This window comes from Sycon ciliatum, chromosome 9, assembly GCF_964019385.1.
Source record: "Sycon ciliatum chromosome 9, ocSycCili1.1, whole genome shotgun sequence".
NCBI classification, from domain to species: domain Eukaryota; kingdom Metazoa; phylum Porifera; class Calcarea; order Leucosolenida; family Sycettidae; genus Sycon; species Sycon ciliatum.
In genome coordinates this window covers 21,426,865-21,452,931 of record NC_088651.1, presented here as the reverse complement: position 1 = coordinate 21,452,931, position 26,067 = coordinate 21,426,865, and the positions used below count along the sequence as shown (strand labels likewise).

At 47.5% G+C, this 26,067-nt stretch overlaps 1 protein-coding gene across 1 annotated transcript in view; it reads right to left on the bottom strand.

Moving 5' to 3' along the window:
• Nucleotides 1-26,067, bottom strand: part of LOC135824187 (unconventional myosin-X-like) — a 71,608-nt gene that overhangs the window by 23,396 nt on the left and 22,145 nt on the right. Inside the window, exons 19-35 of the mRNA XM_065336921.1 lie at nucleotides 25,821-25,901; nucleotides 25,230-25,354; nucleotides 24,773-24,887; nucleotides 23,934-24,040; nucleotides 22,738-22,792; nucleotides 22,169-22,228; nucleotides 21,603-21,715; nucleotides 21,175-21,271; nucleotides 20,622-20,759; nucleotides 16,849-16,886; nucleotides 16,451-16,562; nucleotides 15,697-15,865; nucleotides 14,898-15,027; nucleotides 13,597-13,707; nucleotides 6,530-6,622; nucleotides 5,898-5,991; nucleotides 5,321-5,376 (exon numbers count right to left, since the gene is read on the bottom strand). Of these exons, the coding sequence (XP_065192993.1) occupies nucleotides 5,321-5,376; nucleotides 5,898-5,991; nucleotides 6,530-6,622; nucleotides 13,597-13,707; nucleotides 14,898-15,027; nucleotides 15,697-15,865; nucleotides 16,451-16,562; nucleotides 16,849-16,886; nucleotides 20,622-20,759; nucleotides 21,175-21,271; nucleotides 21,603-21,715; nucleotides 22,169-22,228; nucleotides 22,738-22,792; nucleotides 23,934-24,040; nucleotides 24,773-24,887; nucleotides 25,230-25,354; nucleotides 25,821-25,901 (1,694 nt within the window). The remainder of the gene's footprint in view (nucleotides 1-5,320; nucleotides 5,377-5,897; nucleotides 5,992-6,529; nucleotides 6,623-13,596; nucleotides 13,708-14,897; nucleotides 15,028-15,696; nucleotides 15,866-16,450; nucleotides 16,563-16,848; nucleotides 16,887-20,621; nucleotides 20,760-21,174; nucleotides 21,272-21,602; nucleotides 21,716-22,168; nucleotides 22,229-22,737; nucleotides 22,793-23,933; nucleotides 24,041-24,772; nucleotides 24,888-25,229; nucleotides 25,355-25,820; nucleotides 25,902-26,067) is intronic.

The window sequence follows — 26,067 nt, the reverse complement described above, 5'->3', positions numbered from 1 at the left end:
GGACATGGGCTCATCCGCAGGTCGACCCTACTTGTCGGTTAGTTGGGCTTTAGTTTGTATTCGTGACTTGTCTTTAACTTCTGATGCCCGTTCTTCTCGTCTTCAGCTATGTTTTGTTCTTGAGTGTTGCCGTTGTCAGTCTCGTCCGCTTCACGGATATTCGCGTTGGTATACATGTGAGCCAGCGCACGCGAAAATCGACCTTAGTGACACGCACTTCAAACTGAGAAAACGCACTTCAAACATTCTCTGTTTTTGTGTGATGTGCGATATATCAGGGAAAATACTCTATCTTCTAAGACCCGTAACTCAAGTTTTACTCAAGATTTTTTCAAACGTTTTTTTTGCATTGAATTCTGCATAAATCCATCTGCCTTTATCCACTGTCATCTCAGTTTCTGAAAATATGTCACTAAGGGTGATTTTCGCGTGTGCTGGCTCATGTATCTGACTGGGTGAATACTATCTTGAATAAGTTGCAAGTTCTGCTTATGCCTCTCTGTACTACCGTTGTTCATGTATTTGTTTCTATTTCTATTTTCCCTTTGCGACAGCTACAGTCTCTACCACAGATCCTGTCCTCAATCGTCTCGTGGAGACGCACACGTCAGATGCAGTAACGCAAGAAGTCGTGCAGATCTTATGTACTACTGGCTTTGCAGCATTCACTGCGCGTCTGCTTGCAGACCATCTACCAGGTGGTCGCTACCACGAGTCAAGCCCCGAGCTTGCCAAGCAGACCGCCTCCGTCCTCAAGACAAATACTCTTTCAGAACGCGACTGCGCGCAACTTGACCGCCTGCTGCGCCAGAAACCTTCACCCTATAGAAGCCGCTGTCAGCTTCTCTAGAAAGCAGATATCCCAGAGACAGAGATAGAGATCCCCGAGAGGTCCTCCTGGCAGATTGAGCCGGAGCATCCTTTCCGTGGATGGCTCGTCCGTAGCGATTTTGGTTCAAGCTGAGTTGCACATTTCTGTTTCGCCCACCACCCCGCCTGTCTTAGTTGCCTCCATCCATCCCGAGGTTATTCTAGGGGTTGACTTTTTGCATGCCCAAGCGTGTTCGCTTGATTTCGCCACTTCCACCATGTCCATTGCTGGTCAGGTTATTCCCCTGCATTCCCCCACCCTGATCCCGTCACCTGTCCATGCCGCTTCGCTCTCCGCTGATCCCGTTGTGATCCCGTCCCCTGTCCATGCCGCTTTCTAATCAGCTATGTTTGGAAAGCGGCTCTTGATCTGCTGCTATTCAAGTACCGTGTACGTCCGCATAGTGTCACTCGAATCAGCCCGGCCGAGGCGATGTATGGCTGGAAGCCGAAGCGCCTGGTGGTGGAGAGGTCCGGCAGCGAGCTATCTGAGAGCGCTTGGGTGGACAAGCCGAAGATGCAGACGGCCCGGGTGTGGGATTATTTAGACGGCCAGTTATCGCAAACTGACTCCATTGATGAATCGAGATCTCGCGTCGCCTGTCCCTATCAGCCCGATTGGCCAGAGGTGATACTAATCCGCGACAGCGATGATGATGATGATGTTGATGATGGCCCACCAGCACCAGCACCACCACCACTACAGCAGCAACAATATGTGTTTATACATATTGTTACATATTGTTATTAAAAGTTGTACTTCAGGCAGGTTGAGCCGAAGAACCTATTTGTCCGTCAGTTTTCTTGTGTGTGCCTCCTAGACCACCCGGTGACGCATTACACCTGCAGCCGATACCCTAGCTCTCCCTGCAGGCAGCACCATGGCAGAAACCATAAGATGTCACTATGCCAGGGCGCACATGTCCCAACTCCACAAAAACAAGAAGCTGACGCTGAACGAGCGGCACCGGGCATTCACTCAGTTCTTCGGCTGTGACATGTCAAAGGAAAAGTTTGCCAGGTGAAGCCAGTGGCTAGCTGCACTGATGCAGCGGCGATGGCGTGCACAGTCCATAGGAGAGTACCTCAACACGTTTCGACTGGAGAGCTGGAGGAAGCTGCGGACCGGTGAGAAAGACCGCCACAGCGTAGAGGACTGCAATGGGTGCTGGTCCAAGCAGGAGTGGAATGCCTGCTTCCCTTGCAAAGTACCCGTGGCGCCTATTGAAAAGTGCCCATCCATCAAACCTGTGCAAAGGAAAATCCATCAAACCTGTGCAAAGGAAAACAACAACACAGCCCGTCACTAAAAGCAACCAACGGGAAATCACACGACAGGTGGTGAGCGAATTGGAAGCACAATGGGGACAGGAGGATGTAAATACTCTCCTGGGAGATCGAACCAGCTTTGCTGCAATGGATCGAACGCGCATGCGCCGTTCAGGATGATTGCGTTTGCCAACAACTGAACAGCAGAGTTGCTGACTGCCAAATCAGAAGAGCAGAGGTCCGAAATCATTGCCAGTGTCAGGAAAGCTGCACTTGCCATGCAACTGCTGTACAAGGAGCGGCAGCAGGAGATCCTAGCGCAACGGTTTGCCTCAATAAAAAAAAGGAGGCGGAGATCGCGAGGAAGCTGCAAGTGCAACATGAGAGAAAGGAGCGCCAGTCGAAGGAAGTTGAGCAACATGGCCTGTGGACAACTGTGGAGGAAGTAGGCGCACGACTTGCACTTCTCGCCGCCATCACTGATGGTGTGCTCTGGCAACGTGTTGAGGTTGGATATCGAGCGAAGCCTGGAGATGGCTGAGGGGAACTGCCTAGTCATGGTGTTCGTGGTGGTGGTGTTGTGTATTGCTGCCGCTGCTGGTCACGCTGGAACCACGTTTGTCACCAAACCAGTTGCCAACATCGAGCTGCCTTAGAGGCTTCTAATTTTTTGGGCAAAGTACCACGCCAAGTATCCTGCAGTCGGTGGAGAAGTGTATATTGATGCGTTGAACCGAATGAACAACAGTAAGTCAAGTCATCGCTCATGGCATGCTGACGATGTTTGTGTTTCTTGCTGCACTTTTCCAAATATTCCAAATTTATGATCTTTTTGAAAAAGCAGCTCTGAAAGCTCAGTTTCAGTTTCGGAAGTTCGTGCTGCAGTAGTCTGCGCCTGCCCACTACTTTGCCATGAGCAGGAACCGGAAGGACTTGGCTGTGGATGACTTGACAGCCAATTTGGCACATCTTCCAACTCCTGCTGATGTGTCTGTTCTCGCTGTGACCCCAAGATCCCCTGGAGCAACTGAGGATGCAGAAGAGGAGGAAGAGGTTGCTGATTGTGCTTTTGAGCTCCCTGCAGAAGAGGCGGCCGGTTATGCTGTCAAGCCTGCTGCCAAGCGTCCACTGTTGTGAGACGGTGTGCGTTTGATGTCTTCCTTGCCCCCCCCCGCCCCCCACACACACACTTCCCTGTGTCAGTGTTTTCCGAATGTAAGTCGCACCTTTTTACACTAAAATTCAAGGGTAGAAAAGGGGGTGCGACTTACAATCGAGCTTGACTTACAACTGAAGTCAATATATCGAAACAATATGGCTCAAACCGGAAAATGGGGGTGCAACTTATAACCGAGAACGACTTACAATCAAGTGTGACTTATTATCGGGGAAATACGGTGTGTGATTTGCAGCGACGTGAAGCTAAGCGCACGCTGAAGATCATGTTGGCTCATAATAATTATAGGGTTTGTGTTTAATCTTTTTGACCAACATGGCACCAAAGTTGAAGAAGAAGTTGCACTTTGCTATAACCGCCCGGACAGCTTCACTCAAAGACATCATCGCCTCTGTGCTAAACGGAACCGCTTCGGATGCGACAACGTCTGATTCTAGTTACTGCCCTCGCTCCTCTAACGAAGAGCAATATATCGGTCTTGCTCTGCTCGGTGAAGGACAGAGAGAGGAGGAAATTCTCAAGGTGACACAGTCTTGGTTCGGATGCCACTGCTGAGGCCTCTGTCTAATAAATACGGGAGCTCGCCGGAGTCAGGGCCCATCTTTTTATGAATGGACTGTAGTTGTGGTTAATTTTAACGCCGTGCCTTCAGCCATCTACTTTCAGAAGACCAACATGCATACGCAATTTCAGTTTTCAATCCGCCAAACTTATGACTACGTTGCAGTACATACACACGAGTGTTTATGCTACAGTAGAACCTGACAAGGCGACCACTCGGATACGGCGAACACCTGTTCTAGAAGACCACTGAAACCAGCACCAAGGGATGCTATTTCCAGTCAAACGACCCTGGATAAGGAGACCACCTGGTAACAGAGCCTACATTTTGAAAGTCTCTCGAGCGGTCGTCTCAGACAGGTTTCACTGTACGTTGCAGTACATACACGCGAGTGTTGATGCTACTTCAAGTTTCATGCGAAAAGCAACCATCAGCAACCGGGATGGACTGTTTAATGATTGTTGTTACCATGCAGGGGCGTCGGAAGGTATTTTAGTGTGGTACGGTCAGCCATTTGAAGTACAATTTACTCGTGGGGGAGGGGTTGCTGACAAGACATTTTTGGAAATTTAGAGCCCAGATCAGCGTATTTTATTGATTTACAGGGAACCTGGGGCAAAACGTGGTACGGTGAATACCGTAGTGACCGTACCGTGTCCGGCGCCCCTGCCATGAGCCTAGAAGTAGGAGCAGCATTCATCAAGTTGTCCGTTTCATGTTCAGCCAGCATAGGCATTGGGCACTTCGCACAGATAAGGAACAATGGGGTATATTACAAGCACGGGCAAACTAATTTCGTTCTTAGAATAGGAGTTTCGGAATATATGGGCCCAGTAAATACATTAGATGCCCGGTTCATAAGCAAAAGGTTCGTCCCTGTGTCACAAGCCACGCAGCTTAGCCGTTCATTTTACTTAGCTCATAAGGTGACACACATTTCTATACGCCCTTTATTGCATCTGGCACCATCGACCCTACACTATTATTTCTACTGCATCAGGGGATCCCCTTGACAAGCCATCGCCTCTGGGAAATCCTTTCAGCACAGATTATTACCGTATTTTTCCGGTTGTAAGTCGACCTTTTACGACTTTAAATAGAAGGAGAAAGGGTGGGGGTCGACTTACAACCGGGATTAGACTTATAACCGGTAACTATCAGAATCTTCAAAAAAAATGACCTGCACTGCATGCACGAGTGCACCATGTTTACACATTTTGCCAGTTTATTGGCCTTTTTCAAGGATTGGGACGTTATATCCTTCAATAAGGAATGTTTACATGATTTGTTGATGTGTTAGTAGCAGGAGGTGGTTAGTAGTGCTTCTTTGGGTGAAAACTTTAAAATGCAGAATTGAGACCTCCAGATAGAAGGGTCGACTTATAACCGGGGTCGACTTACAACCGGTAAAATACGGTATGCATGTGCCCATGCGCTCTAACCTTGCATTTCCTCCAGTGGGAGCGACTGACTGAATGCTAGATAGCTCGATACTTCCCTGAAGAAAACAGCAGGTGAACGAAAGCAGAAGACGGCATCGAACACACAGAGGTCGGTATAGAGGTTATGTGAATGTTTTCACGCCGGATTTTCTGATGGGTGCGATGTGGGCAGTGCGTGTTGCTAGTGCCAGCACAGCGCTGTCCCACTAGCCATCGACTCCACCAAACAGAGGCTAGACATGTACACATAACATGACTGCATACAACATCATGGAATTCGCTTATGTACTTCACTACGAGTACATGGCATTACGTGCCCAAAACAAATTGCCAACATGCATACACACACACACACACACACACACACACACACACACACACACACACACACACACACACACACGCACGCATACGCACGCACACACGCGCGCACACACTCACGCACACACGCACACACACACACACACACAAACATACACACACGAAAGAGTCCATTGGCGGCGACAGTCCAAGGGACAGTCCAAGTGAGGCAGTTCTAGTACACAGGGCACGGAATAAAGACAGAAGGTCAACGTACCACCGCCAGTCTGGAGTCGACACTGGATGTTTGGAATTCTTTGAGATCCTGTTCACTGGCTGTGATCACCTTGCGAAGTAGACCAACCCACTCTCTGTACGGAGCAGTGGTTACCAACATACACAGCAAAATGCATGCACACGCACGCACACGCACGCACAGACACACAGACACACAGACACGCCCACCCACCCACACACACACACACACACACACACACACACACACACACACACACACACACACACACACATATTTATACACAATTACTATGTGAGCGGGACAGGTAGAAATCACATGTTGCAACCTTTCAAACATTGGAGAAAAAGGGCAGTAAAGCGTTGGATCCACACGTGTAGGCCAAAATAGTTGTCATTAGTTATTGCGGCGCTACGTGCTGAAGTTCTTGACCAGGGTGTCTTGGCAGCACGTCAACTGCCAGCTCGGAGGAGTGCGCTGGCAGAGACAGTCCAAGTGAGCCAAGCGAGGCCCAGTTGTACCCTGAAGGAACCTTGTTACTTGGTGCCGGTGGCCAAGAATCTGAAGTATACCTGGAATGACTAGGCGCGACATAATTTTTCCAAGCACGTACAGTTTGTATCGGACATTTGCAGAAAAAGAACATAGCTTACGTGAATTCGTCCTCTGATTCTGCTGTGATGTGATAGGTACGATGCGACAGCTCAATGCCAAATTCAAACGATTTGCTGAATGTCACGATATTCCTGGCAACCGAGACACAAGCATGCGTGCATGAGCATAAACGCACGTGCACAAACGCACGCACACGCACACACACACATACACGTACCCACGCACGCACACGCACACATATATACACACGCACGCACGCACACACGCACGCACACGCATAATGAATGGCAACCAATCGTTTTTCCAGCTTCTTCACTTTGGTTAGAACTAATGACTACCTAGATCTTAAAGCAAAAGTGGGGAGGTTTCCTGCAGTTTCATAAGTCCAGAGTAGAGCCCACACGCTCTCTTCCATCGAAACGTTGGAATGATTATTGTGAAATGAGCTGAACTATTGCAGTGTCAATGGAAGAGGGGGTGTAGGCTATACACTGGACTACCTAGATCTTTGTCAGAAAAATGTGTTCATTTGAAATGCCTCCAGGGCCCATTTCTTAGTGAAAATAGCAGTAAACACGATACAGGAAACACAACAGGGTCCTGCACATTCAACACCCAACCGGGTCTACAGGATTCTACGAGATTCTACGGGATTTTCGTGCATCTGTACAACGTGCATAAGGCTTATACAAAGTCCGAGGCAATTCATTCCTGCTAGTCCAATCCGACCAGCAGTATGCCAGTTATGCAATGACATCATCGATGACATCATCATTTGAGGTGTTTGTACAGAGCGGTTTCACAAACATGGATTTGCGACTCCAAGCCAACGAGATGATGTCATTAGCATAACTTGTACACCGCTCGGAATGGACCTTGCTATCTCTTGCACAGACTTTTCAACCTGATCTATTAACCCTTTGGCAACAACCCTTTGGGCCTTTTTTCGGCACTGCATGCCAGAAGCCTGGGTGGAAATGAGGGAAAACCCAAACCCGTTGCCTACAATTAAAAAATTGAGAACTAAGCAAATAAACTGCATACAGGTAGAGGTTAGACGCTCAACTAGCAGCTATGGATTGCATCATGAAGATGGAATTTGCTTCGACAATGTTGGGAACGAGAACTCTGCGTACAAGGAGGGTGGGTGGGTTGAAAACACCAATAAAGAGAGGTTTGTCTCGTTGCACTACTGTTCAACATGGCCTTCAAACGGCTGCTCGAAATACGCCAGTTCTGGTCGGAGGAGGCTATATCTTTTTTTGCCCTTTTCTATCAGGTTTTCATGGATACGATGTACTGTGCCTTGTTTTCATGCCGGTGTAGTATCCCTACCTTGCTAGTAGACAATGTAGTATCCTGCATCAGGGTATATTCTAGGAAGAATTTCCAACCGGTTACGGTCCAATGAAGAGTCGGGGGGTCCCCCGGAAATCTTTTTCAAAATACAACCCAACTATGACACTCGACACACAAACCGTACAAACTCGTGACCCTAGTACCAGCCCACGCGGCTTCGCTGGAAGTATCCGTCCAGAAAAAGCGTTTGACCATTCACAGCTCCATTCACCCACAGAAAAGTACGGGCGGTTGGAACTGATTTGTAACTTTTCAACCGGTCGCCAACAATTTCAACCGGTCGAAAACCGGTTGGGGCGGTTCTAGAAAATTCCCTGTGCATATACATGTATGTAAACAAAAATAACTATGATGCATGGACAGTCTTTTAGCACTCTGAGTCATACATGTACAGTCATGCACATTGTACATTGCACATTCGGTTGACAGCTCTTATCACCCACACACTAACACATTCACATCTACTGCACTAACTAATTACTTACATACACTGCACACTAGCTAGTACTTTGTACATTACAATACTCCCGTTTTACTCACATTACACCAATACTAGCTAGTTCTTCCATTGGTCTTGTCCTAAGTGTCTTCCTAGTATGTTCCTCAACACCCGTTAGTAGGCGTTACTTCTCAGAACTCTTATCGTTGGCTATAAAACCTTTTCCTTGCTCTATATTGTGTGAGTTCCTCCTGGCAGATTGAGCCGGAGCAGTTGTGTTTTTACATATTGTTATTAAAAGTTGTACTTCAGGCAGGTTGAGCCGAAGAACCTATTTGTCCGTCAGTTTTCTTGTGTGTGCCTCCTAGACCACTCGGTGACGCATTACACTGGTGGCAGCGGTGGGATTCGAACCCACGCCTCTGGAGAGACTGGAGCCTCAATCCAAAGTGTAATGCGTCACCGAGTGGTCTAGGAGGCACACACAAGAAAACTGACGGACAAAATAGGTTCTTCGGCTCAACCTGCCTGAAGTACAACTTTTAATAACAATATGTAAAAACACAACTGCTCCGGCTCAATCTGCCAGGAGGAACTGACACAATATAGAGCAAGGAAAAGGTTTTATAGCCAGCGATAAGAGTTCTGAGAAGTAACGCCTACTAACGGGTGTTGAGGAAGATACTAGGAAGACACTTAGGACAAGACCAATGGAAGAACTAGCTAGTAGTATTGGTGTAATGTGAGTAAAACGGGAGAATTGTAATGTACAAAGTACCAGCTAGTGTGCAGTGTATGTAAGTAGTTAGTGCAGTAGATGTGAACGTGTTAGTGTGTGGGTGATAAGAGCTGTCAACCGAATGTACAATGTACATGACGTGTCAGAGTGCTACATAGACTTTACGTACATGCAGGATAGTACATTGTCTACCAGCAAGGTAGGGATACTACACCCTCCCTTCCTACAGATAATCACGCCCTCGTGATTGGATAGCACAAAATGAACACAACAATGCAATGGTAAGCCGCAGTTCTGAATAGGTCAGAAGTTATTGGGAGGTCGAATGTTGTTCCTGTTTCGGAGCTGGTATTGGTGAGCAGGGGCTTGAACGGAAGGATATCATAGGAGGCGGTGAGAACATCATAGCGAATGACTGGTAAAGCGTCAACCGGAATATGGCAAATACTATCGGAAATGATAACCTTTGAGAGTAGACAGAAGAAATGAACTGATAACAAAATCATAAAATAGCAGCACTCCAGGTTCACACGATCTCACGGGGCCAAAGGAAACACAATTGTCCTCCAAATAGGACTCGCAGCACACTTGCTGTACCACCATGGCGTTGAGCCATAAAAATATTTCACAGTTCCAAACTGAACTGGACAAAGGGCACTCTAACACACATTGTCCCAGGTTAGCTTGGTAGGCCGTGGCTCACCATGGTCGGACGCCTACCGAACTAAACTGTATTCACACACTCGCGTAAAGGAAGACTGAAGAGAACAGGGAGATTGAAGGAAGACAGGAAAGAAAATGCCATACCTGGAATCAGCGTTAGGAACCATGGCGGCTGGAGCTACGGCGGAGGGCGAGCCAGGTTTTATCTTCATCTTGGTTGAGCTGGGCACTCAGAGCGGCTAGCTCGGCGTCAGACAAATCACCGGTCTTGAATCTTGGTCTTCACATTGTCGATAGCATCGCTTGGCGCGACGTCAAGAGTGATGGTCTAGCCAGGAAGCGTGTTGACGAAAATCTGCATTCCACCACGGAGACGAAGTATCAAGTGAAGAGTTGACTCCTGCTGAATGTTATAATAAATGTTGTAGTCACTCAGGGTTCGGCCGTCTTCCAACTGTTTGCCGGCGAAAATCAAACGCTGCTGGTCTGGGGAAATATCCTTGTTGTCTTGTGCAGCAGCCTGCCTGTCGTCGTCCTCATCAGCTTCGCCATCACCACCGGTAGTATACATGTAGATAGCGGGTCGCTTGGAATCGCCATCGGAGTCTCCAGTGTGTGCCGTGCGGAGAGAAGGTTGATCCACGCTACTACCACACTGACTATGCAGCTGCAGGCTAAAAGTAATAAGCAGGGCCAGGCACAGGGCCAGGCGCAGGGCCAGGCGAAGGGCCAGGCGCAGGAAATAGTAATAAGCAGAGCCAGGCGCAGGGCCAGGCGCATGAAGGTAAGAAACATGGTTCTCATCTTGATTTGTCGCACGGAGCTGCAGCGGATTGAGTCATGGTGAGGTCGAATAGATTCAAAATTTGGACAAGACAAGGGGGTTCAAATGCTAAAGATTACTGTACCATCGCCGCCACCAGTGTAGATCTATAGCAGTACAGGGTTCACTGAATCACGCACCGCTGCCACCAGTGTATTGTACACTAGCTCGTACTTTGTACATTACAATTCTCCCGTTTTACTCACATTACACCAATAGCTAGTTCTTCCATTGGTCTTGTCCTAAGAGTCTTCCTAGTATCTTCCTCAACACCCGTTAGTAGGCGTTACTTCTCAGAACTCTTATCGATGGCTATAAAACCTTTTCCTTGCTCTATATTGTGTAAGTTTTTCGGAAGAAGATGGCCGATGACAGTGCCATCGAAAGCGATTACGAGGACGATTGGCCAGAAATTATCATCATAAGCGACAGCGATGATGACGTTGATGATGACCAACAAGAACCACCACCACAACCACCACCACCACCACTACAGCAGCAACACCATCTGCAAGTCTATGAGGAGGTGGTGGTGATGAGAAAGGAACTGGACGAAGACGGTGTAGTGCGTGTAACAACATTTACTACGAAAACGTTTAAGTATAGTAATGGCGAGGAATTCACCTATTTGTCCGTCAGTTTTCTTGTGTGTGCCTCCTAGACCACTCGGTGACGCATTACACTTTGGATTGAGGCTCCAGTCTCTCCGGAGGCGTGGGTTCGAATCCCACCGCTGCCACCAGTGTAATGCAGTGTACAGTTGGCTTTAGCTTGAATCTTGGAGCCGTGCATCGCTGGGTTTCAACAGCACATGAACGAGTCGCCACAACACAGCAGCTACCCTTCAGTTTGTGTGCTCCTCCTTCGGTTGTCTGTGTACAGTTGCGCTGCTGGTGTATGTCCAGCATGTGCTAGTGTATGTGCAGCGCATACACCAGCATACAGACAGTATGAGGTCATACAAGCACCCGACGATGATGACCAATACCCATAACATCAAGAACAACCAAGGCGGCTGATAAGGTATGAAGAAGCAACCATTGTTCGAAGAAAACTATGCGAGGTTCATGGTGTCAACATGTGTGCAATGTGGGACCCTGGCGTGCTTCTTGAAAGTGGTGGACCGCCGAACTGAAGACACCTCTGTCAACTTGACAGTACGGGTGGTGACCGTCCCATTGCCTTCGCCAGTCGCGCTACTAACAAGGCCGAACGTAACTACAGCACCACTCGCTTGGAGATGCTTGGTATCGTTTGGGCCACTGAGCACTTCCGACACTATCTTCTCCATGCACCGTTCACTCTACGCACCGATCACGGAGCTCTCACATGGCTTCATACGTTCAAATCGCCCACGGCAAGACCAGAGAGTTGCACGGTTACGTTCAGGACCATTGCCTGGGCCTGTACCCAAGCCGCTCAAGGAGTCGCGAAGGTACGCTTTACTACAAGTAATTGCCTGGCCCTGTATGAACCAGGACAGCGTATCGCCATCGGTGAAAGGTTGGCGAAAGGTAGGGGTCATGCAAAGTTCACTCAAACCCCACCTGCAAAGCCAACAAAATGGGGCTTCAAGGCATTTGCTGCATGCGATGCATCAAATGCGAGATTGTTCAATTTGGAAGTTTACATTGGACAGGTAGACAAAGTTTTGTTTTGCACACAACACTGCACTACTGCATACTGTTGCTGGTTGGCTGCATAAACGTCATGTGGTGTTTAGAGACGATCTCTACACCTCATCCAAATGAATCCGGTGTAGGGCCACACTGGCATACATAGAGAGTTTGTCTTTGAGTTTCTTCTGTTCTGTGTCGGCGTGTCTACTGGTCAGATTGAAGTCCGGGTATTGTGTGTGTGCAGCTGTGTTGATCAGCAATGGCCAGAGCAGAGTGTGGGTCATGTAGAAGGAGTAGGAAGCATGGCAAGTTGCTGAAGTGTCTGCACTCATTGCACGTGGAGTGTTCGGAAAAGGTCAGGAGCTGTTTAGTTGACCTGTTCAACCAACATGTGGCAGCTTACAGTACACCGGGTCTGCTGCAAACGGGGAAACCCCTTGCAATCAGGAGACGCTTGCTATTTTCGCAACGGGTGCGATATCTCAAAGGTAAGCTGGCCCAAAGCGTAGAACCGCAACCATTTCCAGTGATGTCGACAGCACTAGCAAAACTAGTTCTTGAACATGTTGAACATGGCATACTGTCACATGATTCTGAAAATGAGGTGGATAACCCTCTGAATAATTATGTCATCACCCCAAATTCCACTCTGTTGAGCTGTCCGGTCACTCGTGTTCATTTCGTTTTATTTTGCACACGTTTTATATCTAAGGGGCCGCCCGTAAATATCGATATTTTTACAAGACGATATTTTTTCATATCTCCCCGGACCCCCTCCCTCCCCCCTCAAAACGAACATGCACATGTTTATGCAGGGTATCGATATTTTTTTATGAATCGTAATCTCCTTGCGAAACATGACCAACAGGAACTCCAAATTCACCATACACCTGGGTTTACATTGCCACAGTCTCTCAACCTTGCCATGGCTGTATTCTTGGAGTTGACTTTCACTTTGCGTAGGTCATCAACTGCATGTTTGCACAGTGCCTGCCCAAAGTAAGAGATCGATGTTTTTTCCAAAGGGACGAGACGAACAGGGACCAAACACCCTCCCCCCCCCCCCCCAAACGAACAAATATCTTCTCTAACAAAATCTCGATATTTGTGGACGAACCCTAAAGACGATGCCACATCAGCAGTAATTAGTAAAGAAAGCGTCGGCTGCATTCGTCGGAGCTTATGCTTCCTGCCGGCGTATGGAGCGGGCATTTTCTTCATGTTTTATAATCGTTATCAATATTCCGTTTCGGCTGTTGTCGTTTCGGCTTATCTATACATGCTGTGTTTATCTACATTGCATTGATGCCAACGCGGAGAAGTTTCTAATAAATAAATGTATTGTATGTCTTTTGCTGCACCTGCCACAAACCTTGATATTATTTACTTGAGGATTCTCCAAAGGCTAAAAGCTAATCTAGGAGGTATCCAAAACAGAGGGGCATTTCCAAAACATCACTTACTTGCACGCCTTGAGCTCAATCGTGCCGAGCAGCTTGGAGCTCTCCTCCTGCGATTCATGGTACGTCAGCGTCGTCTCACGCAAGACAAAGAAACGCCGCTTCCAGTTACGCCTGGAAAGAAAGCACATCAAGTGCGCATGGTTCATACACACAAAAACACGCTCAACCGTGTCATTGGTCGACATGCCGAGCGGGGACGCCATACCCAATGAACACTAAGCCATCTGGCAGCCATTTTGTACATATGGACACAAAGGCATCTGGCGGCCATTTTGTATATGTACACAAAGGCGGCCATTTTGTACACATGGACACAAAGGCATCTGGTGGCCATTTTGTACATATGGACACAAAGGCATCTGGTGGCCATTTTGTACATATGTACACAAAGGCATCTGGCGGCCATTTTGTACATATGTACACAAAGGCATCTGGCGGCCATTTTGTACATATGTACACAAAGGCATCTGGCAGCCATTTTGTATATAATGTACACAAAGGCATCTGGCGGCCATTTTGTACATATGGACACAAAGGCATCTGGCGGCCATTTCGTACATATGTACACAAAGGCATCTGGCGGCCATTTTGTACATATGTACACAAAGGCATCTGGCGGCCATTTTGCACATATGTACATGCATATACAAAACACACTTGTCGAGCCAGTGTTGGGTAATGTCCCATTGAGGGAAACGCAGCTCAGCACTCAGCACAAGATTCACATCAACTCCCTTCCAATAGAGAGAGGCATTGAACCTGATGTGGATACGGATAACAATATCGATTCAAACAAGTTTTCGTACAACACTCATCAGGCACAGTCCAAACACTACATGACGCTGGACAGTCGAAAACCACACGCTCGGTCAAAAAAGATTTTTGTGATACAGGTATGTTTTACCATGTGCTAGGCTGGTGTATCCCTGTGTTCCGCCTGTCTGATTGGGCAGTACGTAGTCCAAGATGTCAGACAGGCAAATAGCCAGGCACTCTCGCGATCCACTTGCCTAGCCCCTCGAAAATCCCCAGCCAATAGGGCAAACTGAATCGACATGTGTATACCGTATTTTCCGGAGTATAAGACGTGCCCCCCCCCCCAATTTTTGCCACGAAATACAGACATCTATTCTATTTATATTTATCACAAATTTCATCATCGGCGTAAAAGCCGCATCGCCTTTCTTTGGTTGAATTTCGAGTATTTACATTGCTGGTTATACTCCGGAAAAACGATGCTTTATTCCTGCAGTGTAAAACGGTGGAAAGAATGTGCAATAGGGGGTGATGGTGCTGCCTACCTTGACAGCGTTCCTGTTCCGCCACCCTTCTTGTTCAACCAGCCGGACTTCAGAGCATCCTGCTTGCCACGGAAGTAGGAGAACGTCCCCTCCTTGACAACTCCCCAGCGTTTCTTCCACTTGTGACCGGCTGCACAGTGAGGTGTGTAAGTCATACAAACCAGAAACACACGTGTACGTTACACAGTGCGGTGTGTAAGTCAGACAAACCAGGAACACACGTGTACGTTACACAGTGCGGTGTGTAAGTCAGACAAACCAGGAACACACGTGTACGTTACACAGTGCGGTGTGTAAGTCACACAAACCAGGAACACATGTGTACGTTAGCACAGGATGAGTGTTTTAACGTATGCACACATTCACACGAGCATGCACGCACGCGTTTTTTATTCTTTTTATAACTTTAAACCACGCACCCAATCCGTAAAACAAGAAAAAGGAGAAATTGACAAAAACAACAGACTAACAAGACATTGACTGAACAGGGCTACAGTGCAAGGCAGCGGTGGTGATGGGATATGTATGCGCACACAAACATGCATGCGCACACAAACATGCATGCGCACACAAACATGCATGCGCACACAAACATGCATGCGCACACAAACATGCATGCGCACACAAACATGCATGCGCACACAAACATGGAAGCGCATGAGCTCGCGGAAACAACGATGGCAGTCTAATATCCTTCATGATGCACCGGAAATCGCACTTCTCACCTTAATCACCCTGGAGCGGAACTACCACCCGTGAAAAAGCACACTTCCCTACATCATACAGCCAGCAGTCTCACCCTTCATGTTGATATATCCCTCATGGTAGGCATCGCTTTCTTTCATCGTGTGCTGCGCCGTTTCTTCATCCTCCTCTTCGTCGTCGTCGTCGTGGTGCGAAGACGCCGCTCCGCTCTCCAGGTCCTCTGCGTGATCTTCGGCCTCGTCTTCTTCGTCTTCTAGTTCAGCCTGCAGCACAGGAGGGGGAACGGGGAGAAGGAGGTGGTGTACTGTTGCTAAAACCGAACACACTTTCAACAAATGAATCGCAAATTGAGTACCGACTCTAGAAACGAAGCAAATACTGCCAACATTGTCAATAACAATCTCGGGTATAACAACAATTTGCGGATAATGACTCAATCGTCAGACCTAGTGACCATGACTGCATACTTTCAACCTCACCAATAATGACAACTCAAGAATAGTGACCCCTTTCTCATTTACAATCGAGAGTTGTTATTCGCAAGGTCGAGGTAAAAGTAGTGTAAATTTTCGTCTCCGTTCCCAAAGGGAACTTACGATGGCCGCTAACACCCGGTAAGCCCAGTGGCAGATGCAGCGCCTAGCGGTTGGGGTGAGGGGATAAGTCTCACAGCCAGTGGCACAAGTGGCGAAGACCCCGTTAGCCCCATCCAATGACTCTAGTCTATAATTCTACCACCCCATTCCTACATGCAGCCGATTCTCACACACAATGTCAAACGGAAGAAAAGCACCGCCGACACGGTTACTGCTGTTCATCGTGTTCATGATCGGCAAGAGTTTCCATACCTGCAGTTTGGTGTCCAGCTCTGCAATCTGATAGATGGCTGCTGCCTCAGCCTCAGCCTCAATTCTGGCATTCTCCTCCTCTTGGAGACGGCGTTGTTCAGCCTGCTTCACTCTACCCATCACCGCATAGAATATCAGACAAAAAGAAAAGAAAGGTTACATGATAGTGCAGACTACAGGGGAGAGGATGGAGGGGTGTAGAACAAAATGATGAACCAGATACACACCACCTTGGTATAGCATATTATGCCCACATTTCGAACCTATCTTTGGCCGCCGAAGGAACCTCACGTTTCTTAGCAGGACTTCATTTCATGTTCACTATGGCGAGAAATTCAAATTCTCTGGCTCCATAAATCCCGAGAAGTTGAGGGAAAAAGAGATTTCCCGCTCCTTACCGTTCTTCCTCCTCACGTTTCTGACGCTCCTCCATAGCCTGCAGGAATAAAAGTACAAATCTGAATCACGACGGGGAAAACACCTTACGATGCAGGTGGTCTCCACGGTAGCACATTTCTTCAGAAGAGTACAATAGTTTCACATACAAGAGAAGGGCGAGTTCTTGACAATCATGATCACTAAACAAGTATAGAAAAGGAAAAAAGGATCAAGGAACTACAAGCTACACTATAATGTCCACTAACACCACCAGCTACTAAACAATCAGCTCATGCGATAACACTGCACTAACATGTTAGTAACTGGTGGTGTTAGTGGACATCATAGCGTAACTTGTAGTTCCTTGATCCTTTTCCTTTTCAATAAATTTATCCTTGGCTCTCCATCCGAGTCCATACTAAACAAGTGGTGTTGTGGAGGGTTGACATCCGTTGAAATGACTGGGGCCGGCGCCCATACTGCCTTAACCCTACGTACACGCACTGTAGTTCACATACACACGGTAAAAAAAAGGGCCAGTCCTCATGGCTGCAAGGCCAGCGTCCCGCGGTCGTTCGACTTCTCAGCAGACTCGAGTGTTCACAACAGTAAGATGAGAGTAAGCGCGTGGGGTAGATGCCAGGGGGCTACTTGCATGACTGTATCCGTGCTGCGTTGCAGTATCCGGCAGTAACTATCACCTCTTTGCAGACGTTCCCTTTGATTTCAATACATTTTAACCCTTTAACCGTCATATAAATTTCACCCATTGAAACGCCGAACGAAATTTCAACTTTGCCAGGTCATAACTTTAGTTGTACTCACTCGATTTTTATAATCTTGGGCTCGTTGGAAAGCTCTGGACGAGACCAGCACGATGATACCACATTCTTTGCCTCAGCAGTCACACAACCAGCGCTGGAACGCAGCGACGTCGTCTCAACGCCAGGCATGCAAATGACAAGTTCAAAACTCCGCCATGGCCGTCTCCTTCATCGTAGAGTGTTCAATTTTTTTTTGAGAGATCGAACATTTCGTGAGGAATACGTTGGTCGCGAGCAGCAGTCACAGAGCGCGTGAAGAAACGGGGAAATCCCGTGACGACGTCAGCCGCGCGCCCAGCGCAGCGGAAGTGACAAGCGTGCAGTACTCAGCGCTTGATAACTCTGCTCCACTACATCGTAGCTCAACGCGGATTTCTGCAACAGAAAGCCTGGAAAATTCGCAACCGAATCGATAGTAAATTTTCTATCGTGGGTGAAAAATCATTCCAGTGCGAGTATTTCAAATGATGGGTCGAATTCGACCCACAAATGTATGGTCTGACGGTTAAAGGGTTAATATTTTTTAAACACCCCTTGCTCTCACACTTCCAGTATCAAGTGCACAGTCGTTAGCGTGCCATCTCTTACTCCTCTTCACCGTGGCATTCCATCTTCATGTGCACCGCACCGGGGCTGTCAGAAGGCGCTCCCTTACAGGACTTCCAACAGCATGAGCTGCCATGAACACTTCTTGGCACAACTCCTAATCACGTACATGATAAGGGAGATAATAAGATCGATCACCACCACTACCACTAATCCTCGACTTGCGCATGCTTCCAGTCAGTGTGTTGCACATGCGGCTGCGCTTGTAGCTCTTTGTTGTACATGCTGCTGAACCAGTCAGTTGTCTCGTCGTCTCCTCAGAGCAGGAACTCAATAATACTCTCATTCTAACTAAAGTAACAAGTTGACCTTTTGGTGTGTGGCACAGTCGCACAAGACAAGTGTAGCTCGTCCTTTTTAGCTGACGACAAGTGCACCCAGAACAAACTGCTTGAAGCGGTTTTTTTCGTTTTTCAGAGTTTATAGACTTCAAACATGTAGCCCTGGAGCTGCTGCTCTGGGATGACTTTCCAATGATTCTTCGACTTGCATCCACAGCCTCTCTCATTTCCATCGCGGATGTCTGAAGACAGGAGGCCTCGCTTCACCTGCTAAAGGAGGCAGCGGCTCAGGTGCGGGGGCATCTGGTTCGTCATCCGATTCCGAGTAGTCGGTGTCACTCTCTGCGTTTGAAATGTCCGAGGTGTCAGGGCTTGGCGTCTTAGACACAACACTAGCAGCGCTCGAACTCACTGCGACTCCGTACGTCTTCTTCTTAGGAGGCGTATCGTTGCCGTCGCTGTCAGCATCGGTGTCGGAATTGCTCACGGACGACTCACAGGTGCCAGCGCTGAATCCGCAAAAATTCTCGTTGTCCGAAGTGCCGTCGTTATTGCATCAGGAACTCCACACAGAATCGAGCTGCGTCGTCTTCCACATGTTGTAGCCATGATCAATTCCAGTAAGTGGAGCCTCTTGAGCTACTCGACAATCGCTCGGAATCCTATTGTCTTCACCAACTATTGTCTTCACCAAACATCTAATTAACATACCAAGACAAGAGGACATGAGGACAGCTCTTGTTAAAACAAAAGTGACGAGCTCTGCGCTTCACGTAACTTTGAGTCACGTGACTTTGAAACGTCATAACTTGATTTTGATATTAACCCTTTCAGTGCCAAGAGTTGAGCTGAACTCAAATTTTTCATAGCTCAGCTGTATATCCACGGATCTTTACAAACGATGGCTCTCTGGAAAGATATCATGGCCAGGCAGACAGCTGTGAAGAGAAAATGCAGCGAAAATAGTCTGCCTCACGAGGGCGCCTGAGCGAAGTCCGTTTTCTGCATTTTCGTAGCATCTGCACTTTCTCACGTGCGCGATCGATCGCAGTGCAGGCAACTTTCAACGCACGGAATTCGGACAAAGTTGGCCTGAAAGCCACTGAAAATCTCGATGTTTCGATACCCAATACGCATGGGTTGCCGCGAAAGAAATAGAGAAACCCGCGATGCGCATACGTCATGTTTTCTACGGGCGACAATTGTTTGTCCGAGCGCGCGCGCTTCGCCCTGGCGATATCTATCCTCACGGACACAAAACGATGTGATGAGTCGATAGCCAAGGTCTTCCTGAACACGTAGAGTGTGTCACGACGTTGACATGATGCTCAACGTCATGAGATTATTTGCAGTACACGTCATAGTTTGTGTTCTCTACCCCGGTTTTGTTTCCGCGTTCCCACACATGGGCCGCGAGCTTATTATTTCTACTGACTCACTCACCTCTTAGCTACGTCCTCCATGTTTTTCCTGCCTCTTTTCTCTCTGCGCAAGCGCCTTGCGCATTAGTCGTCTTCTTTCAGTTCACAGCAAGAACAAGAATTATTTACCTCTTGTGCAGTGTCAGTCAAATTCAGTCAAATCAAGCTCTCCCGATCCCAAGAAACTGCCTGACATGTGCACAGAGTGGTCGTTTGTAACTCTCCTGTGTGTAGAAGTGGAGATACGAATTTATTTGTACACACATACTCATTTTGGGCGACTTTAGTCGCCTATGGCACTGAGAGGGTTAAACGTCGCAGGGCGGTTTCTATAGTCTCTATAGACTCAGTTCTAAATACTCAGATAAAGGAGACATTTCACTTCATTCTTGTCTCCCAGGAAACAGTAATTCTTTATACAGTGAAACCTGTCTAAGACGACCGCTCAAGGGACCTTCAAAATGTGGTCTCTGCTACCAGGTGGTCTCCTTATCCAGGGTCACTTGACTGGAAATAGCATCCCTTGATCCTGGTTTCAGTGGTCTTCTTGGACAGGTGGTCGCCTTATCCGAGTGGTCGCCTTGCCAGGTTTTAACTGTAGTAAGATCATGCGGGACAGTGTCAGATTGAAAATAGACTTTTCTCACTGAAAGCAACTTACAATGCGAGCCGCTTCTTCAGCTTCCTTGAAGATCTTGTCGAGCTCCAGGGCACGCTGCAATGCCTCCTTGTGCTTGCGATCTTCGTTCTCGCGCTGTCGCCTCTCCTCCTCCTGCTTCATCTCTCGCTCTGCGGCCACCTGCACGATGACAGTCAGGGTAGAAATAAACTTTACTCACACGGCTGTGTAATGGTACTTGCGCGGCTGTGTCGGGCCACACAACAGGGGTTCAACTTTAAGAGCACAGGGTTCTTGCTCCATGAGGGAATTCCCCTTATCCACATCATCTTTCCCAATGACCTACTCTGTTTAATCTGGACTAATCCAGACATGCAGGCATGCACTCAAACACTCAATCACATGTTGAGTCGACTATGGTCTAGTGTTATAAGCGTTAGTATTTTCGATCACACAGGAACAACACCAACACACATAGCAGCTGTAATGGTACAATAACTGTTTCGTCGAGTCGTATGACTCTTCTCACGCTACAACGCAATGTAGATAACATTGAAAGTTGCTGATTCTCTCGTATGTCCTGGGGGGAACTCACTCTGGCCTTCATCTCGGCAAGATCGCGTTCCAGCTTGACCTTCTCTGCCTCAAGCTCAGCCTCCTTGGCCAGTTCCAGCTCCAGGCGTTCCAATTCACTGCGGTGAAAACACACAGGCATACAGACGTGTAAGCTGGAGAGCGCAGTCGTGGTGTGGTCGGGGTCGATAACAAAATCTGTACAGGGTCGAATGCTGCTAGTTACCCTTTGATTTATTAATAATAGTTACAGTTCGCATGTCACTCATGGAAGGATCCATGGGCTTAACGCATCTGTCAATGAAATCCAGGCAGAAGAGCCAACAAAAGGCATCTCAATATTGTTTGAACGTATCGCAGTAAGAACAACTACGCAAGCGCAGCACATTTTTCCACAAGCATCGGCCATTTGCTTCGATTTGAATACCAAAAACCCCGAACCGAACTAACCGTTGCCTTTCCTCTTCCTTGCGATGCTCTTCTTCGCGTAATCTTTCCTCCTCGATTCGCTTCTCCTCCTTCAGCTGAGCCAAGATCTTGCGAGCCACGCGGGATCGCTCGTACTGTGAGCCACAAACGGAGATACAGACCATACTCAGACCATGCTCAGACCATGCTCAGACCATGCTCAGACCATGCTCAGACACTTGCGACCATAGCACCTACACGTACAAGTATAGTTCAGTGCATAGTCTGACTCAATTTTTTTTCACGGTTCGCGTGAGACTCGGTTTATCTATATAGAGGTCGAGTTTTCCTCATCCGTAGGAACGCCACCACCCTTCAAGGATCAAGGCGCAGATGCAGCTCCTAAAGCGGTGGGAGGTGAGTAGATCAGCTCACCACCAGCTGACTCAAAGGAAATATGCAAACTGGCACCCAGTGGCTGAACGGCTTCTGGTTCTTTTCACAGATGCTACGCATGCACGCACGCACGCAAGCACGCACCCCACCCACCCACGCACGCACGCACACACGCACGTAAAAATACACGACATACATGTGACTTATCTCACCTTCTGCATAACGATGGCTGCCTTGCGAAGGCGAAGGAATCGCCGGCGATATACGATGGCCTAAGACAGGTCCACAACCACAAGAATCCGAAGAAAAAAGAGTGGATACACCTTCAATTTTTTCATTGACACAAAAGTAATTTTACCACTGCAGCTGCTTGCTGCCTAGGTAGTGACACAACTGGACTACACTATCACTATCGTCCATCCAGACTTTTGAAGATAGCAATTTATATGATGCACACGTGTTTCGTAAGATGAACAACGAGACCGGTCTAGGGAACGACTCGATTTACGATATTTTTGTAACCTGCTTGTACACGCTAGATTGAATTTGAGCAACAGTTTACCGTGGGTCAAGAACTAGTTTTAAACGCTTCCAAAGGCTGCTATTCCCACAAGCCAAGAGGTGTAATTCAAAGATCAAAAAAATTATTAAAAAAATGAATAGCATGTAAAGCACCTACTTCCAGTGTATATTATTTAAGACCACACACTGTGTATGCCCTGGGTCGCTACCAAGCTATGACAGCCCTAGGAAGACAGCGCCTGGTCTAGGGAAGGCTCACCTTGAAGAACTTCTGCAGCACTACGACCTTGGCCTTTATTCTCAGGAAGCGGCGTCTGCAGGAAGCAGGAGATACAGTCACACAGTCAGAATTTATACGGAGCTGACAATAATCATTTCACAGCTTGCGTAGAGGTTGTTATACAGAGATGTTGACATCCATAGCAATAACACTAACCTGACTGGCCTAGGCAGTAGCTGCAGCTCTTTATAATAATAATATTCTCCATTTACCAGAGTTGCACTTCGGAAAATTATTTGTTCACACTACAAAGGTCATCTGTATTCGGGAAGATGTTACAGCAGACTCTGCTGAGCCAGGTAGGATCACCCTACCAGGAGCTCTAAACTGTATCACTGGCAAAGCCTCTTCATGTATGAGCATGTTCATTAACCTCTTTAGCACGACGCTACCTGAGCGCGCCCCACAACAACACCTGTAAAAGTCGCATTTTCCCATGAAAGTACTAGCTGCTCAAGGATCGATAACTTTACCTTCCCTTGGACGAATTCCACGATCTTGAGCTTCCTGGAAAGGTCTTGAGACGTGTGACAAACTGGTGTCAAACCTAGCTCGGAGCGAAACCAAAACCCCGTGCTACAGTCTGGCAAACTTCATCCACGCGCTCGACAGACTTGAGCACGGCCAAGACTAACCAAGCTCAAATATTCAGCTGCCATTTCGGTCTCCTTGCTGGTATCGAGCTCAAATTTTTTGTGAGGACTCACGGGATCCACTACCATCATTTGAATCTTGTTTCCATGGCAGCAGGTAGCGCACAAATGATCCATGATGGAAAATACGCGTTCTGCAGACTGCGCAAAAAATCGAGTTGAAATTTGCCGTGTCGAGTCGCATATCTCAACAACCGGTAGTCGCATCGCTTCGGCGATTGTTTCTATCGCCAGCTGAGAGTTTTCTCTTGCAGATACATGTTTCGATTGTGAGAATCGTATTGAGTGAGTTACGATAGTTTGAACAAGTCACTATGGACTCAACACGGACCCCACGACTATGAGATGCAGGTTCACTGTACAGTGTACAGCGCGCGTCGTACTAGTACGACGGCCGCGGGGCATGCAACTCATGTGCGTCGTACTAGTACGACGCTCGCGCTAAAGGGGTTAACCAGGTCTAGCGACATTCCGAGCCTTCCAAGCACAACTACCTTCATACGCCTATTAATTTAATATTACCTTTGCAGCCATCCGAGAACTCGCGACTGGATTTTCCGCGCCACAACGCCTAGCTCCTTGACGCGGGCCTTCTCCAGGATAACCTCCACTGTTTCACGCATGAATACCTGCAGAATGATGCACCACCATTCACACACAAAGAACACGTTCACGGTTAGTAATTTCCCTTCACTGTGCAGAAAGTACTACATCTAGATAAGCCATCTTTGTCGAGACTCCAGCAGGCTGATAGAAGGTGGAGAAAGTCAGGGACATCGTTGTTGTTGTTGTTGTTTCAGTTTATATAACGTCGCACCACAAACAAGTGGTTTCGCCTCCTTTGATGCATGTGAACGACATCGGACACGCTACGGACCGCTTCACTACAATGACATTCTGTACAAGCAGAAAATTTCGTCGGTTAATAATTTCGCCCAACCCCAAAGATAGGGAGTTCGTCCTGTTGTATATTTCGTTCATGGATCATAGGAGTGTATTGAAAAGCTGGACAAACCGACATTAGTCCGTCAATTAATTTAGTCCAAAAGCTCCTTGGACGAAAAAGACGAAATTAAAATTCCAGACGATTATTTCTTCTTACTGTAAAAGCCATTATTCTAACGAGGCGCATATATAACGATTTCCCAAAATTGACTAGTTTACGTGTACCAAACAGAACGATTCTCACTCATTCTCAACGCTCAATAGGACAGTATATGTGTCAATTTCTGTATACAATTTCTATTTTAACGACAGATTTCTCCTCGTTAACTCGTTAGAGTTAGCACTTCGTTATATATATAATGGCTTTTACAGTATAATTATAGTATTCACTCTTAGCCCTTCTACGCTGTCCTGACCTTTGTTTGTCCCATCTGCCAGTCTTTCCGCTGACTGTCATAGGTCTCCATAACCTTCACACAGCCAGACTTGGCCTCCACACCGGCTGGAAGACCACGTGCCAACACGCGATACCTGTGCACACACAGTACACAAATTGTTGTTATTATTATTAGAAACTTCTCCTTTGGCATCAATGCAATGTAGATATACACAGCATGTATACCTTTCACATAAGCTGAAGCGACGACAGTTATAAAACGCGTGACGAAAATGAAATACAATTAAAACGAGCAAGCTAACACCTCAACCGAGTTGAATTCGAATTTACTGTTCATTGCCAGGGTTCAGTAAACAAATAGAACAACAATATCGTTGTCAACAGAGGCATCAACACCATTACAGTTACCAACACAGGCAAGGGGAGAGGAGGGCAAAACAGAATCAATGCAGAGATTACACACTTCAAAGTCTTACCTGTAGATGAAGTCGGCGAACGGCCGTCGCACCGGATAGCCAGCCCGTCTAATCTTGACAGTCTCCATCATGCCCGAGTACCGCAGCTGATTCAGCACCGTCTCAGGACTGAACTCACCAGCAAGCTGTGTGCGCACCAAAGCAACAACAGCCAGAATACACACACACACACACACACACACACACACACACACAATAGTTGGGAAATACAGGAATGTTCGGACCTAGAGCCGAGAATACGAGTTACTATCCAAGCGCTGGTTTCAACCGGTTCCAACTGTGTAGTGCACACATCTCGATACATCTTCAGTACAACTCTGATAGAACAGTCTCCTGTGGGGAACATGAGTTTCTTAGCAGGGAATGCATCCGTCCGGAGGAATAGACCCACGCCTTGGGCCATGGCCATACTCCACAAACGTCCGTTTATCCACCGTATGTGTCCTTTTTACATCAGAGTACGCACTAAGCTAGGTGATTTCTTCTTCTGATGTGCATCTGATCAGAGTATGCACTGGGCAAGTTCCATTTTTTACCAATACCATGCACCCAGACACGCAGCGCGTCTTCTGTTTCAAAAAGGAAACTCACCTTCTTGACATTGGGCTTGATGCAGCGTACAAAGTAAGGATTCGACTGGCCAAGACGTGTCATCAGAGACAGGAGGGATTCCTGGAGCATAACCATGCACAGAGCATTCACATCAAGCACCCATTTACTGATCTATCGTGCCGTCCAAATCAGCCTATGCACCTTTCGAGCCGTTTCTTGACCTAAGCTATTGCAATTTGTATATTTTTGTATTGTATTTTATTATTTTACTTGGGCATTCCCAACA